Below are 18750 nucleotides of genomic sequence, written 5' to 3' on the forward strand. Positions count from 1 at the left end.
AGCTGAATGTCTGTCTGCCCCCTGTTCAAAAGACCCAGGCAACCATCACAGGAAATCAACTGACAAGCATCTGATTCCAACCCACAGATGATTAGAGAAGTTTAAAAAATCCTGACAGTCTCCTGCACCCATTAGGACAGGGTACAAGCACTTTGAATCATGAAATGCAGAAGTGATCCTTTCATTTCAGCAGGGGTTGAGCACTGTAAAAAGGCACTTGGCCCAAGTCCCATTGACGTTCACTCCTCCGTGTCTAACTCACTTAGCCACTTCTGGAAACATTATGCTGGGTCTATAGTGTTAAGGAATATAGGGCCAGCTCCTCAAAGGCACCTAAATGACCAGGGGAGTTGGATGCCCACATACCTTTGAGGATCTGGGCCCTGGTGCTTAAGACAGGTGTGTTTAGATCTACACTGAAGGGTGGGTGGGGACATCCTCCATTTTCAAAGATAACACAACAGTGGAGAGACACCTTCTAGTTTTATTGCGTGCATAAGAATGAACAAACTTGGGAGCACATTAGCCCCTTGACACCCTCCCCACACTTCAAGGTGACAGGAAGTCACACAGTTTAAACTACTACAAGCATATTTGTTGAAACAAAATCCCCATTACTCTCCAAACCGGGCACAGATGCCTGTGCTAGAACCCCTTCACCCCAATGAATGCCTTGTCTTCCTCTGTTGCCCCAGTTATGGGGAAGCAAGATTAGCTCACTAGACTAGTACACAGCCAGAAACGCTAGGCAGTCTGTTCATCTGTGAGTACCACAGGGGCTTAAGATCATTGTGGAATTGGCGAGAACATGGAGCTTGTCTTAGTGCCTGAATCGTGACAGCATGGGAGAATGGTGCTCGGGGCGATGAAACTGAAATCCCTCGGAGGCAGCTGGGAGCAGCAGCAGGCCGCTCAGAGGATCTTTCCGGCAATGAGTCATGGCTTCTTTGTAATTCATCTTTTCCTTGGTGACTGGGTCAACAAGATCCTTCTCGTAGTTGGGCTCATCCTGGAGCATCTTCGCCAGGTCATCGCTAATCATGCCTGTCTGGACAGCTTCTGACACTGGGATGCGACCGGTTTTCTTGGGATCAATGAGCCCCCCGGTCAGGTGTTGGACCTGTAGGTAGGGGAAGGCACTGTCCTTGGTCATCCATCCTTTCTGAACTGCCTCCCCGACAGACAACCTCCTCTTGGTCACTGGGTCCTCTACACCTGTGAAAGCTTTCTGGGCGTTCAGCAGCCTCTGCATATAGGTGTTGTCTATCAGCCCTCTGTCTATGGCTTTGTGGACAGAATACCGATCCCACGTGATGAGGTCTACAATGCCCCCAGTTGCAGCCTGGGCCTCCAGCAGCTTTTGAGCGGTCATGGGATCCACCATCTTCTTGATGACAGCAGTTCTTATGTTGCACTTGGTGTCGGTGGCAGTGTCGAACACTCCGGCAATGGGAAAGGTGTCATCGCAGAAGCTTTTCTGCAAGCTCGGAGGAAAGAAACTTTGGGTCTTCTGCTGCATTGTCGGAGATGTAAGTGGAGACTTGGAGATGATGGAGCCAATGGACATAGAGGAGGGAGGCTTGGCTTCCCCTGCTACCAGCAGAGCAAACTCCGAGATTGGGATCTTGCCATCCCTGTACAACTGGTACTCCTCTTTCGTAATCTTCCTAAACCTCAGGGCATCCTCGATGGAGTATTGTTTCCCACTCTTCCTGTCGAGGAGGACAGAAACATCCCCGTTGGGGCCCAAGGTAGTGATTTCCTCCCAGTCGCACTCTAATTCTTGCAGCTGGATGTATTGGTTTCTGTCTATGGTTCCTCTTTTGTAGGCCTCATAAGGAGACATATCCTTCCCCGTCTCAGGGTCCACAATGGAGATTTTAGTGGAGAGATTAGTCTCTCTCATCTGGGTCTCGTGGCTCATTTCTTCCCGGTTGACCCCAGACTGGAGTTCCCGGATGGACCTTTCTTTTTCGTAGATCTGGTCCTTCTCCCTTAGGATAGCTTCCTCCAGGAGGGAAAGTTCTTGCTCACGCTGCATCTTTTTTTGCCTGTCATTCTCTGTCTTTTGGCTGAGGAGCTTGGACTCCTCTCGGAGGATGAGGACTTTCTGCTGCTTCTGCCTTTCCAGTTCCCTGAGCTCACTCTCCAGGTTGGCTCTCTCTTGAATTGCCAGGTTTCGTGCTTTCTGGAGATCAGCTTCCTCACGGGACCAGGTCCTTTTCATGCCTTCAGCTCTCTCTATTTTCTCCTTGAGTCGTCGTATGTCCTCTTCTGCATTTTGCCGTGCAGTTCTCTCTCTGCTCAGCAGCTCCCAAATCCGTGCACGTTCATTCTCTAGCACTCTGTCTTTCTCCACTCTGATAACCTCCTTGTAGATGGTCTTCTCCTGCGATTTTGTTTTCTGCAGAATGTCAGTCTGCACCTGCAGGTTCTTGCACTCCCTCTGCAGGTTCAGAACCTGCATCTTTTCCTTGTCCAGCTCCAGACGCAGTCCATTAGCAGCCTTCTCAAGCACTGGATCTTTCTCTAACTTGACCACTTCTTCCATGATGATCTTCTCTTGCACCGGTGCGGGGCTTTCCTCTATTTCCTTTATTCTCATGGTTATTTGATGCAGCTCCTTTTCTAACGCAAGCCTCTTGTTTCGGTCTTCCTGGAAGTTAAGCAGCTTCTCTTTCTCTTCCACCACAGACCGAAGATGCTGTACCTCACGTTCTACATGACGCCTGTTGCTCACTTCCTCGTCCAAACTCCGGCTCAACCTGTTGTGCTCATCCCTGAGCTTTGGATCCTTTTGGGTGAGAATCACCTCATGGACCACCACCTTTTCTTCGGGCTTCCTCCTCTCCATCAGTATGTATTTGTTCTGCAAGTCATAGACGGTTTCCTCAACTGCTCTCCTTTTCTGAGACACATTGCGCACCTCTTGACGTAGGCAATCAGCTTCTTTTTCCAAGAGTGGGTCATTCTCATATCGGACAACTTCCTTGTTGACCAGCTTGGTTTCAACCTTGGACCTTTCCCTTCTCCATTCATCCCTTTCGCCCTGCAACCGGATGAGCTGCTCCTGGGACCTGCCATTTGTGTTCACCAACTCATTGAGCTGTTCCTTCAGCCTGTCAATTTCTCTAAGGATCTCTGGGCTCTTCTCAAGTTTCACCACTTCCTGGATCACCTCCTTATACTCCACAGTCGGTTTCTGAGACCGGAGGATATTCAGCTCAGACAAGGCCTCTTCCACCTCCTTGTCAATCTTTGTCCTTTTACTGGTAACTTCTTGGAGCTCCTTCTTCAGGTGAGTGATTTCCTTCTCTGTCTCTGGATTTACCACAAAAATCTCATTGACTCTTTCTTTAATCTCTACCTTAGGTGTTTGCCTCTCTGCAATGATGTATTTGCTTTGCAGCTCTGCCAGCTCTCCTGTTAACATCAGGTTCTTGTTCCTCTCTTCTTCAATGAGAGTTCTAAGCTTGGAAGACTCTTTCAGCAGCTCTGGATCCTGTTCCACCTTCTTCACCTCCTTGACAATGATTTTGGGTTCTGTTGCTTCAATCAGCCTTTCCAGCTCCTCGATCCTACTATTCAGTTTGATTATCGTGTCCTCCACAGATTTCCTGTTGTAGGTTTCTTTGTCAATTTCCATCTGCAACGTCCTGACGGCCTTTAGCATCTCCGGATCCTTTTCCAGCTTGATCAACTCTTTCACTACCACTTTCTCTCGGATGTTGGGCTGCTTCTGCTCCAGAACGTACAGCTCTTTCCTGAGCCGTTCAAGTTCAGAGGAAGCAGCGGAGCTCTGTTCTCGGAGATGCTTGATTTCTGCATGGAGGCTAACTGCTTGGTTATCCAGGTTTGGATCCCTCTCGATTTTAGTGACCTCTTTAGTAAGCAGCTGGGCCTCAACCACCTTCCTCTCTTTCTCCATCTGGATGAGCTTCTTGTTCTTCATTTCAATATCCGCCTGCAGGCTGTCCCTTTTTCTGCTCTCATCCTTAATCTGATGCGCCATCTTAGCCAAGTTGCTCTCCAGTTTCGGGTCTCGGTAGTATTCGACCACCTCCTTTTCTTCCACTCTTTCAATGGGCCTTTGAGTCTTCAGCAGCAGAAGCTTGTTTCTGTGTTCTTCCAGGTCCTGCTGAACCTTGGCCACTTTGCTTCTTTCCTCCTCCAGCTGCAGTTTCAGGGCCTTTGATTCTCTTGTTGACTGAGCCAGATTTTCTGACTGTTGCATTTGCTCGTGTTCCGCCTGCATCTCCTCTTTTACTTCCTTCTGCAAGGAGAAAGCAAGAAGTTCATTAGAAAGACAAGGAGTTAACGTCACTCTTACAGCATGGCATCGGTGGCCCTTTCCCTGAATCCTAAAGTCTTACAATGCTGGCCAGTTGGAGAACGGGAATAGGTGGTAGCAGACAAAACTGGTTTAGAACTCTAGGTACTTTCTAACGGACAAGAATCACTTAACCTTTGATTAAACAAAATAAGTAAAAATTGATGTGGTTGTGGTAATGTTCTCCGAAGCGAATCGAGCAATACTGGAGTTATAAACTAGTATGATATTTAGGGTATTTGTCTCTTTAGGGTTGTCTAGCAAGAGGAAATGCTAAATTCCTACCATGCTGGGATACAGGCTGTTGGGTGGTTCTCTCTCAAATTCTTAGTATCTAAGCATTGGTTAGACAGAGCTGTGAACACTAGTTAATAATCTTAATTCTGGATCCCTTTTTTCCCATTGAAAACAAACATTTGTTAATACACTCAGTGGCCACACATGGGCAGGACCTCAGTTTATGGCTCACTGGGAAGATGGCGTCTTTGGTCAGCAGTGCAACGCCCCACATGCCATGCTGAGGCAGAGTTCCCTGCTGACTCAGTGGGAACAGTGCCATCTACTGGTTCACCAGGACTACTGCCTCTAGCACAATGGGTCTCCCCCCCCCCCCGAGAGGTTTCCATCCACATCCAAACCCTGTTGACTTTGAAATCTGCTGAAATCACAGCTTGAGGCAGGACCCTGAACAATTCTGCTGCCTCACACTGATAAGTGACTTCTTTCCCACCTTGCAGGTAGGGCATGTTAGCTAGAAAAAAGGTTAGAACAGTTTGCAGATACCTTCTCTACCACCTTCTTGGCAAACTCCAGCCGGATGAGCTGCTGCTTGTTTTCTGCTGCTGTCTCTGTGTAGAGTTTTGTCACATCATTCTCCTAAACAGAAACAGCAAGAATGATCTGGGAAGTCGCCTGTGATCTGGCTTATTAGACATACTGTATTCCTCCCGCCTCTCCACCTACACCTCTCCCGGCCTACTCATCCTCTGTGCAGTAGTTGTAACGTGAGGCTCTCAAAGAACTTTACAACCTTTAACTGAGCTATATGATACCTCTGTGATGTTATCGTCACCCCTGATTTTATAGCTGAAATTGAGGCATGGGGTGTTTAAGAGACTAGTCTCGAGGTCATGCAGCAAGTCAGTGGCAGAACTGGGAATAGAACACGGGAGTCCTGACTCTGTCTCACAGTCTAAGTCCTACACGATACACTCCCATATGGCCAGCTACAAAGCAGTAACACTTACTGGTCACAGCGGGCCCAAGTAACGTTCTTGGCAGGTGCCAGGCCTATTAACACGCAAGCACCAGCTGAACCCATATATAGCAGCCTGGACACGCTCAAGCCAAAAGCTTGGAACTGGAAGACAAATGCAGCCCTCAGCAGCAATATTCAGAATGCCAAAAAGGGAACGGTTACTTTTCATTCATGCCAGAGGCTGCTCTAGGGCTGGGTGGATGGTCTGAGGAGCTGCTCTGAGCCCACTCAGAAGAGGAGGTTGGGATTTTTCTGTGTGGAACCAGAACGATCTACATGAATTTGGTTTGGATTCAATTGCCAAATTGTTTGCCGAGCCCTAGGAAGAAGGCTAAATAGTTCTGATTTGTAGTTCTTGTTGACGTCTTGGAAGTGAAAACTACAGCAACGCTGTACTGGTGCAAGCCAGGGGAAAAAAGTGTTCACGGGAGAGCATCAGCTATTCTAGCAGCAGCAAATGGCCCATGCAGCCCAACACACCTATCCTTTTAGCAGGTGTCTTCATTGACCGCATGGTAAGGAAGACACCATCAGCAATATCCACGCAAAGTAATTATCTCTATTCTGATATTTCATATACTGCTTTGCCCAGTGCTATTAGACTCAGACACACCAGCAGCACAGCTTCTGCTTCAGGAGTAGGACAATCACAGTAGGGTTGCCAACTTTCTACTCGCACAAAACCGAACACCCCTGCCCCGCCCCCTGCCCTGCCCCTCCTCCGAGGCCCCACCCTCCACTCACTCCATCCCCCCTCTCTCGGTCGCTCGCTCTTCTCACCCTCACTCACTTGCTCATTTTCACCAGGCTGGCTCAGGGGGCTGGGGTACGGGATGGGGTGAGGGCTCTGGCTCAGAGTGTGGACTCCAGAGTGGGGCCAGAAATGAGGAGTTTGGAGTATGGGAGGGGGATCAGGGCTGTGGTAGGGAGTTGGGGCATGGGGTGGAACTGGGGATGAGAGGTTTGGGATGCAGGAGGGTGCTTTGGGCTGGGACAGAGTGGGAACCAGGGCTGGGACAGGGAGTTGGGGCATCGGAGGGGGTCAGGGGTGCAAGCTCCAGGTGGCGCTTACCTCAGGTGGCTCCCAAAAGCAGCGGCATGTCCCCCCCGCCGACTCCTATGCGGAGGTGTGGCCAGGCGGCACTGCCCCGTCTGCATGCACCACCCCCACAGCTCCCATTGGCTGCGGTTCCTGGCCAATGGGAGCTGTGGACCCAGCGCTTGGGGCGGGAGCAGCATGCAGAGTCCCCTGGCTGCCCACATAGGAGCCGGAGGGGAGACATGCCACTGCTTCCAGGAGCCGCGCAGAGCTCCAGCAGACAGGGTGTTCTAGTAGAAAACCGGACACCTGGCAACCCTATCACTGGCTGCAGTGAGAGAGGGGGGTGGGAAATTGGAGGAACAATCAATACCTCCCCAAGAAAAGAGGAGAAACTGGAGGTTGATTTCAAACAAGGTGTAAGCAGGTGAAACCACATGGAGGTCAATGAAACTGCATCTCCTAACACCAGACCTCAATATGGCTCCAGGCCTTTGTCTCAAGGTCTCACCTGGGCCTGGATGCTCTCTTGCAGTGGGGTGACACGCAGTCTTTTGGCAGCGGAAGCGCTCAGGGTGGGGTCCAGAGAAGAGCAGTATTTGCCTGCCTGAATTTCATAGTCCTATTACAAGTGGAGACAAAGAGGTCAGATTGGGTCTCTGCTGGGCAAGACTAGATGGCAGAGCCACACGGCAAAACCCAAACGTACGTTGAGAGCAGACTGCACAGTCTGGGATAGTTTGACCACTGCGTTCTTCTCAGACTCCTTGCCCTGGATTTCCTCCACCAGCCTCTGAGGGAGAAGGAGACAGGACCTGAGTACTTGCATCTCAACAAAGCTCTCAGTAAGGACAGGACGCTATCAAACAGAAGGCAGTCAGGGAGGGAAAGTGAAGCTGCTTCTCCAGGGATTCCCATCAGAAGGGAACAAAGATGCCATCGAGGGCATGGGGAAATGCTCTTGGCAAAGAGAGTATGACACAGCTGCAGTCTGGCATTTCTGTCTGGTTAATGGCACAAGCTGACCCATCTCTCAGCATTGGACTCTGAAAGGTTCCAAGCTATGGGGATGGGGGTCGTAATGTCAAATAATGGAGGTGACTGAGCTCTGGCCTTGTGTGCCTGGATAAGAGATCAGAATCCTAGAGCCAGCTGGTCTCTTTTCCCCTTGGCTGATAGAGCTCAGGTACGGCATGGAGGGGCGACCGCCTACTGGCTCTTGGTGTTTGCTCAGAGAGTCTCATCTGAGAGGCCACCTCTCTCCCCAGCATAGCACTGGGTCAATCGAGGATGTTGGCAGCTATAGAGATTAGCAGCCAATTCCTGGTATGAATGGGAGAGGGCAGCTGGCAGGAGATGTTTCGCGAGGGCCACCTGGGCTTTGAAGGCCATGCAGCAGCATGCTCATAGATGCAGGATCTGCCCCCCCTGAATTCCCTACCCTGCTCTCTTGTTGCAAGCTGCCCTCTGCATCAGGCAAGGTCTTGCCTTTTCTGCGCTAGTCACTTCACTGCCGCAGGTGAAGCACGGAAAGAGAAGCAGAGCGGCAGTTACCACTCCACGTAGGTTCCAGGTGAAACCAGGGACACTTCTTTCCCCTCCCCACATCTGTATGTGTCCCGAGGTCTGGCAGGAGGCTCACCTTCTGTGCCTGCAGCTTGAAATTGATCTGGCTCGGCCCATCCGTGGTCTTGACGTCGTGCTTGAGCAGGTTGTTCATCCAGAACATCATGTTCTCGTTGGAGTTTTGAAACTGCTGGTAGGTGAGGTTGGTGTTCCGGAGGGTCTTCTCCCTGGGTAGGTGGGGGACCAGGGTGGAGGAAACCAGGGTAATTAAAGAGGTGGTTAGTAGGCCAGTAAGCAGGAAGGCTTGGCTGGCAGCACAGCTCTCTCTAGTAGAGTGTGTAATGAATGCTAAACTGTATTATCATGTTCAACCCTAAGTGGCAACATGTGTAACATACCTTACCTAAGAGACAAGCTGGGGGAGGAAAAACATTTTACTGGGGAGAGAGACACACAAAGCTCTTCTTCAGGGCTGGGAAAGGTATGCCCAGCCTCACAGCAAAATGCAAGGGGAAACTGATTGTTTAGTACATATTGTAAGTGTTGTGCAGGTTTCCTTTGAGAATGAGGACGGATAGAGAGAAATCGCTTTGCAAAAGGTGTTCACCCACAGGTGACAGGGTCTTGTCTTTTATCATTTTCCTGTTTGAGTTCATTCAGGAGCATAGTGATTGTCTGGTTTCACTTTCAAAAGATGGGAGCTGGGGAGCTTAAATTCATTACTCTGCTAGACACTAAAAATCATGGCCAAACAAAGACACTGGATTTACGGTTTATTACAACAATCTCTGATCCACTAACCCCCTCTTTTTGTCCTCTGACTGCAGAGGTGTTAACGGGCCACTCTACCTGGAATGATCCCTTACAATATGTGCTAACTACTTACGCTAACTAAAATATCTGTTCCACCTTGCATTTTGCTGTGATGCTGGGAGTATCTTTCCCAGCCCTAATCTGTGTTGCTAGAAAGCTTGTCTCTCTCACCAACAGAATTTGGTCCAGTAACAGATGTTACCTCACCACCTGTCTCTCTAATATCCTGGGACCGACATGGCTAACGACACTGCATACCTCACCTGAGCATATACCAGGTGTAGCTGGCCATGCATTTAATATTCTTAAAGAGAACACATCTTTGTATCTCTCTTTAGATCGGGGTGGCCAAACTTATTGGCCCTCCGAGTCCCACACGACAATCTTCAGAAGTTTGAGAGCCAGAACACACCTGCCAGGAGCTGGAGCTCGGGGCTTCAGCCCCACTCCTGCTGAAGGTCTGAGCCTCGGCAGGTGCACCCCGCAGGGCTGAGCCCCGACCCCCAAGCCCCTCCTCACCACTGGGCAGAAGCTCCTATCCCACTGCAAGGCAGAGGTCCCGAGCTCGCTCCCTCCCCCACCAGTCTGGTAGGTGGAGAATGGAGGGGGCTTGCAAGCTGCATTTTAATGGTAAAACAGCCACATGTGGCTTGCGAGCCACAGTTTGGCCACCCCTGCTCTATAAAAGGGAAGCTCTGTAACCAGCCCATATCTGGGAAAGGAGCTTGACCTGTTAGTAGCAGCCCTGCAACCTACCCGTGTACGAGTACACGACAGACTGAATGTGGTTACAGAGAGGGGAAGTTTTAAAGTCAGGAGGCAGATTGCCCTTCCTGCTGGGTGAACTCTGCAACTGCCTGCACATCTACAGTGGCAACTGGGAGAGGGGAGGGCATGAGCAAACCGCGCTCTCCCCAGTTGTCACACCACAGAGGCGAAGCCTACACTGTACACAAGATTGCTGCACAGCATGCCACAGCTGGGCACGCTGGATCCCATGATACACTGGCCTGGGGGAACTGATCTAGGGTCCTGGGACAAAGGGGAGGCCAGAAGATCTCCCCATAGGGTCCCAAATCCAAAAGCTGGCCCTTCAAGTGAGTCAGGCAAATTTGAGTTTGGGGGATGGACCCAATTCTCTTCTGGCTCGCCTGCCCAAATCCCAGCCCCCACCCTGATCCCACGTAACGGAGGCTGTGCTGCTCACCGGTGATCCAGCTGGTTGGCCACAGCATGGTAGCGGTCGTTGAGGAGCTGGACCTCCCGCTTCTGCCGGGGGAGGTCCGGGCAGAACTCCTGGAAGTTGTTCTGCACAGCGCTGCAGCTGTGCTCAGCGTCCTTGAGGCTGCGGTTCAGCTTCAGCACACAGTCCTGCCGGGCGACCTGATCCTGCTTCAGCCTCTGGGAAGGAAGAAGATGCTGGATGAGTGTCAGTGGGTCCGCTCACGCCGCCTCCCCAACACCTGGCCCTGGCCCTGTGAGGCCGTCGGTGTCCCAGAGGGGGAGTCACTGGCTCAGTGGGGCAGAAGAGAATGAAAGGAGCTTCTCTTTCCACCCCAACATCCTTATCATCAGTAGCGACGGGGATACTGATACAGAAAAAATCCACTGCGGGTTCATGGCGGGGCTTGGTAGAATGCAAACATTGCTGAGCGCAAGGGTGGCTCTTTGACGCAGAGATGTGTGAGGGACAGATGTTGGGGGAAGACTTCGGGAATCAGCTGGAGAGATGGGGAAAGAGAGAAAGGGGTTGGCATGGGTGGGGTCCAGAGAGCCAGAGGAGGCATTGGAAAAATAGTCACAGTGAGTAAAGGGGGAGTTAACTGTAGGGCAGAGAGACTGGGGCTGGGACAAGGGTAGATGGAGAAGGGGTGCACAGAAGGGTAGCTGATTGTGGGGTGCTGGGGCAGATCGACTAGGGGAGTGTTTGGTGAGGTACACAGGCAGATGGTTTAGATCTCTGGGGTGGGAGTCGGTTCTTACAGCTGGTGCTCAGCAACTGTGACAGATGTATCCTATTATCCACCTACCAATAAACAGCAGCTTCTGAAGTGGCAAAAGTGATTTAGTCTGCAGACACTCTGGAAGCCCATTTACAGCAGTGTATCTTGGGTGGTGGGTTGCGCTCCCTGGGGGGGAGTGGCCTGGTGTGTGGCGGGGGGGTCCCGAAAGGCCATCCGGAGGGTCGTGAGGTACTGAAAATGTTACTACAACCTAAAGCAAAGAAAATCTCACTCCCCGCGTGCCCTGACCCTTCAACATCAGTATTCTCTGCCACTGCCAGCTTCCCCAAACACGCACCCCCGCAGCCCTAGCACTACTAGCCTTGATCCATTTTTTGCTCTTACAGCTACAGAAACATCAGGAGGTTGTGAACATTTTTGACTTCAAATAAGGGGTCAGCAGCCTGAAAAGAACAGGAGGACTTGTGGCACCTTAGAGACTAACAAATTTATTTGAGCATAAGCTTTCGTGAGCCGACGAAGTGAGCTGTAGCTCACGAAAGCTTATGCTCAAATAAATTTGTTAGCCTCTAAGGTGCCACAAGTACTCCTTTTCTTTTTGCGGATACAGACTAACACGGCTGCTACTCTGAAACCAGCCTGAAAAGGTTCAGCAATGGTAGTCTAGACGAACGAGTCCGTGGCCTACTGTGAGGTGTGGCCATCCAAGTCTCTTATGAACACTAACAATGGGATAAACGGAGCCCAAGTTACCTGACTCCATCTCTTACTGTGCCCGTATCCTTCTCATTGCTGTCAATAAGGCAAAGGCTCCCTCACCTGCAGCTCACTGGCACGATCCTGCAGGGCGTTGGGAGAGGCTGGGATGGTGCTGTCCTGAGCCAGCTTGGACTCAAAGCTGCTGATGATTTCATCCGTGATCTCTATCTGGTTCTCCAGGTTCAGGGAAGCCTTGGCTCTGAGGAGGCAGAGAGATGGTGGCATGTGACTAGCTACAAAGGACACACATTGCTCCCCTCGCTTCTCAGAATCTGCCCTGGAGCCAGGCTCCTGACTAACTGCAGGGGACTTGCTCTCATTGCACAATGCAGACCATTAAGAAGTTGGCCTTGCAAACACACCCTGTCCTTGACACCCAGCCCCGCTTGGCTCCTGAGAGCAGCCTTACAGACAGAAGAACAGGATAATGAGCCCTAGGAGAGGTCGGCAGGTGTGTCCACCTACCCATTGGGTTGTTCTAGGAGAAATTTCAAATGCCAGCAGCTGATTCACCTTGCTGCGTTTTTACAAAATGGAAACATCGTCTAAACCCCTGCACATATTCAAACTGGGTGGTAATCCCGGTTTGCCAGAAATCTGTATCCTGCTTGTTAGCAGGGCACTGTAAAGTGCTCAGCACAATGTGGTCTTCATCTCATTTGGGGCCTCTAAGAATACAGATAAAACAACAATAAAAATGGCAGGGGGTGGGGGGTGAGGGGTGAGGGGTGAGGGGGAGGATTGTATTTTATTAGAAACTCAAAAATGGCCCCATTGTGCAGAAAATTTCATCATATTTTGTGAATTTTCCACCTGGAAATAGGCCTCTTTTCTAGTGAAAATGAGGCCATCTGAGTTTAAAAAAAAAAGATTTCAAATTCAAAGAGCAACATTTCCCATGGCTTTGATTTTTTTAAAAAGAAGACCATTTATTTATGTATTCATACAGAAGAGTGAAATCTGAGGTTCCTCCTAAATTGCTCAGGACAAAACACAAAATATTTGTGAGCAGAACTTTGTAAGACCCTGCTGAGCAGTTTCATACAGCTCTGCTCCTACCAATCTAGGGTTACGGTCTCTACTTACTTCTCACCATACAGACTGGACAGCATCTTGACGTCATTATACTTGTTCTTGACGTTGTTCAGAGTCACGGGGAGCTGAGAAGCGGCGATGCCAGTGGATTTCTTGGACAGGAAGGCCTCACACTGCTTCTGCATGGCTTCCTTCTCTGCCCCAATGTCCTGAAGTCTCTTTGTTGTTCCCTAACACAGCAACAGAAATTCCCAGACTCACTGAATACACGGAAGTTCAGTGTTAAGCCAATGTGATACAGCGCGATCTGCTGGGAGGCCTTGCCTGAGCCAGGCTGGGACCATGTATCCATGGCACAGAGTGGAGCAAAGCCAGAAAGGAGAGAAACCCAACAGTTCAAGTCCACCCAGGGCAGGACACAGACCCACAGCAGAAGACATAATCAGCACTGAACAGACACTGAACCAGATCAAAGCCCAAAGGAGGGGACAGAACCGCAGGGTTTATGCCGAGAGCGCATTTGTCTTCTCAGGTCACCTCCCATAAGGACCATTCCTAAAGTACAGAGAACATCACCGGCTCAGCAGTGGAAGTGCCCGTATTTCCCCCGAGTCAGACCTGCACTGTAACAACCTCCAGCAGGCCTCTTTCTGAGCGCTGAAGCCAGCAGAGGTCTCTGCAGCAGCATCAGCAAGCTCTCTCCTTTTCTCTTTGGAGTGGCAGGGCTAACGCCTACATGGTTTCTGTCAGTTCAGTTCTGCTCCAACTATTGGAGCCAGCTACCACGATCAACCCGTTCTCTGTGCTCCTCAGCCCTCACCTCCTGGTCCTGGATCCTTTTGTGGAGGTCCTCTGTCGGGGCACTGTGGCTTACCGGGGACCTCACCCGGCTAAAAATCTCCTTCTCCACTTCGACCAAGTCCCCACCAATTTTATTCAGTTTAGAGAGGAGCTGGTCAGCTTGGGGGTCATCCTGGGCAAGGGTGGGACTTCTGATTGGTGCTGGAATGACAAATTGATATTGAGTCAGTGCACTGTCCCATCTGGCATCACACTCTGGGTTATCTTAACCTTTCTCCCTAGATCTCTGATCTACAAGCCCGGCCGCTTGGCCCTCAGCTACCCTTTCATTGAGACACCACCTGTACGCATCTGCTTCAAATGGATTATGCTGGAATGAGGTGTGGTGTATTTAATCCATCATGTGGGTTTGGACACAAATTCTGAGTCTGGGTCAGAGCTTTCCACTGCACCTTGCAGTGCCTCCTACATGCAGATAACTTAGCGCTGCAGGGGGCTGATTGCTCAGATCCGCAAAGGGCTGCTCTACAGCCAGCAAAGTAACTTGTTTGGGTAAAAGAGTTGTTGACCTTGTTTGTTTTTTTGCTGCATGAGTTGTCCCTCTGCAGCCTCCTTATCCGTCAGTCAGCGAACAGAGTTTGCTGATGGGAAAGAGCCGGGGAAGCCAACTTTCAAATGTGGACTCAGCCCTTCTGCAGCACCTTTCACCCAAGGATCTCAAAACACTCGGCAGATATGCCGCACGTTTCCCTTGTGTGGCGAGGTCTCAAGAGATTTTCAAACAGCAGCACAGAGGCAAAGTGACTTGCCGGGGGTCACCCAGAGATTCTGTGGCAGGGCCAGGGCTAGAAGTCAGAGATCCCAATATCCAGTCCTCTCCTCTACGCACTAGACCAACTACATCCACATGCCAATGCGTACTTGTGATTCGGCATGCCCACGAGTGCCCACAGGTAGGCATCCTGCTGAGACACCCAAGTTTAAAAGCTGAGTCTACAGCATTCACTGAATTACTAGCTTTTGTAGACTCGGCAAGTTTCAGTAAAGTCAAACAAAATGAGACCAGTGATCTCACTTTGCGGGGTAGCTTTTTATGTTAAGCTAGAGAGCAGCTAATAACCTGACGTACCCTGCTGGCTGGGCTTAACTGGCTCCTTCTGGCTGCTTTTCAGGGAGTTCTGAACTGTCGCTCTCTTCTGCTTCACTGTGTTCAATTCACCTTCCAGCCTACAAGCGAAAGAAGGGAGCATCACCCCCAGCACAGCAGTTAACAGGAATAGAAACTAGCCTGCATAAAACCTGCTTACACACCTAATCCAGAGACGGGCCTCACCTGAGCACAGTGCAGTTACCTGTTCCAGGGAAGGCGTCACTTAATTACCTTTGAGCAGGTTTAACTGGAAGTCTAACTGCTCCCAGTGCTGACAATGTTACTCCTATGACATCTGGAAATGGCACAACCCTAATTTTTAAGAACAGTTTGACTTCAGGGGAGAACTGGGAGTGGGAGCAAAAACCAGGGATTGTTGAAAAGTGACTTTTGCAAAGAACAATTTGCAGGGACTTTTGAAGGCCCCGAACTAATTCCTGTTACTAAACACAGTGCTTGAAAACAGTCATCCCTAGTTTTGTGTAGATGGCCTCAAACGGGTATCCTTCAGTACAGCGATGACTACACTGCAAGCCTCGTCCGAGGACCTTGCTACATGTTCTCCTGCATATCCCTATGCAGGGGAAGTAAAAGCTGTGAAACACACGGGAAAGCAGTACAAACGAGTGACTGGTTTACAGGCCTGGGGCATAGGAAGGGTAGCAAATGTCCCTGAAGGCATCAGTAAAACAAACTGCTAAAGGTGGCTCTGCAGGGGAAATACATCTTACAGGGCACTGGGAGGAAGTCATTGTGTGGTGTTATCAAGATACATAATGCAAGGCAGTGTGCTGCAAAATTTTCAAATCAAACATTTTTTACTGCACGTGAAATTCACAAGCACCAAGGAGGGACAGGAATTATTTAAGGTGGTTCTAGTGGTAGGTAATTGGGAGGAATGAAATAAAGGCTGGGGGTACCATTTTCAAAAGTGCCTAAATCTCTTTTGAAAATGGGCTTTGGGTATTGTCTAAACTCACAAGTTGCACTGATTTAATGAAATCAGTTTAGAAACTGCGTTAGTTAAATCAGTGCAGTCCCCTTATGTGAACACTCTTAAATTGGCTTAAGAGTGTTGATTTAGCTTCATATTGGCTTAGTTTAAGTAGGTAAGGAATTAACTTAAACTTAATCAATATAAGGCACTCTTAAACTGATTTAGAAATGTCCACACAAGGGAGCAGTGAGGATTTAACTAAATCAGATTCTAAAAAGATTTAGTCAAACTGGTGCAGCTTGTGTGTTGAGACAAGATGTAAGACAGAGAAATTTAGGCTGAATGTCATGAAAACTTCTTGACCGTGAGATCTGTGGACTCTGGAATATCTCCCACAAGGGAAGTGGTAGAAACCCCATTGCTTGGTGGCATTTAGAACTGGACAAAGCACTAGAATAACGTAGAATAGGGAACAATCCTGCACTGTTAGGGAGAAAAAGTAGGTGACCTACAGTAAACGTAACTCCTAAATGAATATAAAGACTGGAGCTAGGTGTATTCAATCTCCTCTCTGGTTCACACTTCACTGCATACTCACTTGTTAACTCTGCCAGTGGCCTCTGGGTCTGGAGGAGGTATGAAGAAGCAAGCAGCAGGAGCTGTCTTTGTCACCCCAGTGCTGCTCTGCACCACCCACTTCTCCGGGTTCCTGTTGTCTTTCAGAGTGTACTTCTCACCTCGGCTGAGCTGCACCTGGAAAGAACAGAGAAAGGATTCGATTCCCTAGCCCTGACTCCCAATCTGCATTTTCAGGGCTCCCGGGTAACAGAGGAGGCTTTCCAAAGTCTCCTAACGAGACCAAACCTTTTGCATTCATCAGGATTTGTGGTCTGACTGTCCTCAAGATGCTCCTGTCTCATCTAGGAAACTCAGCTGCCCCACATTATCCCCTGGGAGACCAGTGTGGTTAGTTGGTGTGAAGACATAAATCAACATATACACACATCCATGGCAGAGCAGACACCTGGGCACAGAGGTATGCATTCCCCACTGGAAATGCTTCAGCAGGTGGGCCTCTGTTTCCCACCAGGTAGGAGGGTGTTTCAGGTTAGCAATTGGCTCATGATCCTCTGAATAGGATCTCTACATTCAAAAAAGGATCATCAATTCTGGAGCTAAGAAGGGGAGCAGCAAATGAAGCCAACCCATGGCACAAGGAAGACAAAAGTTGCCAGTGTTCTCAATAGGCATTTCTCAAATGCTTTGATGGACCTGGGACAATGGGTATGTTTGGTTTTAAACTACTGGCCATTTTCTCCAACGAAGACAAACTAAGGGGAATGGTTCCTAGTGCCACAGTGAGGGGCACATTGGAAATTCAAAAGCAGACAACCCTGGGAATACGTCCCAAAGAGGAATCCAATACCACTTCTCTCCAAAGGGTAAGAACGTTCCCTTACGTCACCAGAAGCCCAGTCACAGAGGGTGTCCAGGGCAAGTGGTTGGGAGGGGCAGGTTCTGCGCAGTTTCAGAGGGCTGATCTCCGAGCTCTTCCTCTTCAGCTCAGCAATGCTTTTTCCGGCTTGTTTCACATTCTTCTCCTCATTCTAAATAAAGAGAAGAGGCAGAGATTCCTACCAGGCCGGCACTTGGGTGAATAATTCAGCATAGAGACAGCATGGCATGTTTGGGACCTAGAGGTGGTGGGTACTTTGGGGTTATTCATTCGCAGAGCACAAAGCCTGTGGGGAGAGAGCTGTACCAGAACAGATTCAGAAGCTTGACAAGAGCTTCCAACTATTCACCAAACCCATTTCTCTTTTTTCCTCCCTTCTTTGTTTTTCTCCTCTACCCTTTTTCCCACTCTCTTTCAGCTAGCAGGGCTAGCAAATAGCTCACTGCCAGCTGGACAAGAGTGACCCAATGAGCTCTCCATGGCCCTTCCTGTTCAACGCACAGAGTCTTCTAAAGGCACCTTCACCCCTTTTCCTCATCCTCTGACGGCAATTCTGGTGCTTTCCTCCTATGGGAGTGTCTCTGCAAACTACCTACTGTAACAACCCCTCCACAGGGACTGCTTCCCACCAGGTCAGACAGGGTGCTCTCTAGCACCCAAACGGCTGCAGGTCAGGGGCTGCATGAGAGTGACTGTGGGCGAAATGTTGCCCCAGGTATTTAACTCATTAATATACAGCCCGGGACAATCCTTTTGGAGGGGAGTGGGCTTTGCTCACAATTTATACTTGGCGATCCTCATTTTACGGTGATCCTAGAAAGGTGTCGTAGCGTCCAGTCTGCAAGTGAGACACAAGACGCTGCTCGGCTGTATTAGCCCCCCAGTAGTCCTCACCTCCAGCTGGTGCAATAAATCAGACACCACCCCGGGACTGTCTTTGTTGAACTTGCTATATTTTGTATCCAGGTCCAAGTTCAGCTTCTTCAGTGTCTGGCTCACAGTGTCAGCATCCTCCTGGAACTGAAGACACAAGCCAAAGGATAGTCAGAAGATGCTGGGAGACCATGAAGGCTGGGCATCAGCACCTCTGTGCTCATTAAGTAAGCCCTACTGTCGATCCTCAAACCTGAGCCTAACCCATAACTCCATTTAACTTAATCACGACAGCTAAATAACCCTGATCTGCTGACCTCGTCATCCTTGTTGAACATGCATCGTCTACTGAGGGCTGCTACACCCGCCAGAGTGACCCTGATTAATAGCATTGCACCAGGCGCCTTGTCATGAAGTTCCCAGACCTGGCTTAATCCTGCAAATCCATTGATCTCTGGTGTGACCCTACAGGTGGCGTCAGGGCGTGCACCCCTTCCTGCATCAATGGAGAGTTTGAGAGCTTTGAGTGCTGGGCTGTTTTTGCCCATCGTGGCAACGGGGATGAAGAGCCTGCACTGCCACTTTTTAATATAGTGAGCGACTGCGAGATCTTTTCGAGATCCCAACGACATTTCATACAAAGTCAAGCCACTTTTTCCTCAGGCTTCAGCACTGACCACACATATGGAATCCCTCTAGCCACTCCAATTAACAAGTCAAATGAATGACTTGTCCATTGCTACCCTACCTCTAATCAACCTCTCCCTAA

General features: G+C 49.7%; 1 protein-coding gene across 2 annotated transcripts in view; it reads right to left on the minus strand.

Annotated features, from left to right (window-relative positions):
• Positions 1-464: 464 nt before the first annotated feature.
• Positions 465-18750, minus strand: part of EVPL (envoplakin) — a 47974-nt gene continuing 29688 nt past the window's right edge. For both annotated transcript variants that reach the window (XM_048819363.2, XM_048819365.2), the window contains exons 11-23: positions 18003-18128; positions 17113-17259; positions 16251-16405; positions 14695-14792; positions 13585-13766; positions 12816-12994; positions 11790-11928; positions 10214-10407; positions 8270-8420; positions 7337-7420; positions 7139-7249; positions 5114-5206; positions 465-4273 (exon numbers count right to left, since the gene is read on the minus strand). In XM_048819363.2, coding sequence (XP_048675320.2) covers positions 821-4273; positions 5114-5206; positions 7139-7249; positions 7337-7420; positions 8270-8420; positions 10214-10407; positions 11790-11928; positions 12816-12994; positions 13585-13766; positions 14695-14792; positions 16251-16405; positions 17113-17259; positions 18003-18128 — 5112 coding nt within the window. In that variant the 3' untranslated portion in view covers positions 465-820. The remainder of the gene's footprint in view (positions 4274-5113; positions 5207-7138; positions 7250-7336; positions 7421-8269; positions 8421-10213; positions 10408-11789; positions 11929-12815; positions 12995-13584; positions 13767-14694; positions 14793-16250; positions 16406-17112; positions 17260-18002; positions 18129-18750) is intronic.

The sequence above is a fragment of the Caretta caretta genome, chromosome 14 (genome assembly GCF_965140235.1).
Source record: "Caretta caretta isolate rCarCar2 chromosome 14, rCarCar1.hap1, whole genome shotgun sequence".
NCBI lineage: Eukaryota > Metazoa > Chordata > Testudines > Cheloniidae > Caretta > Caretta caretta.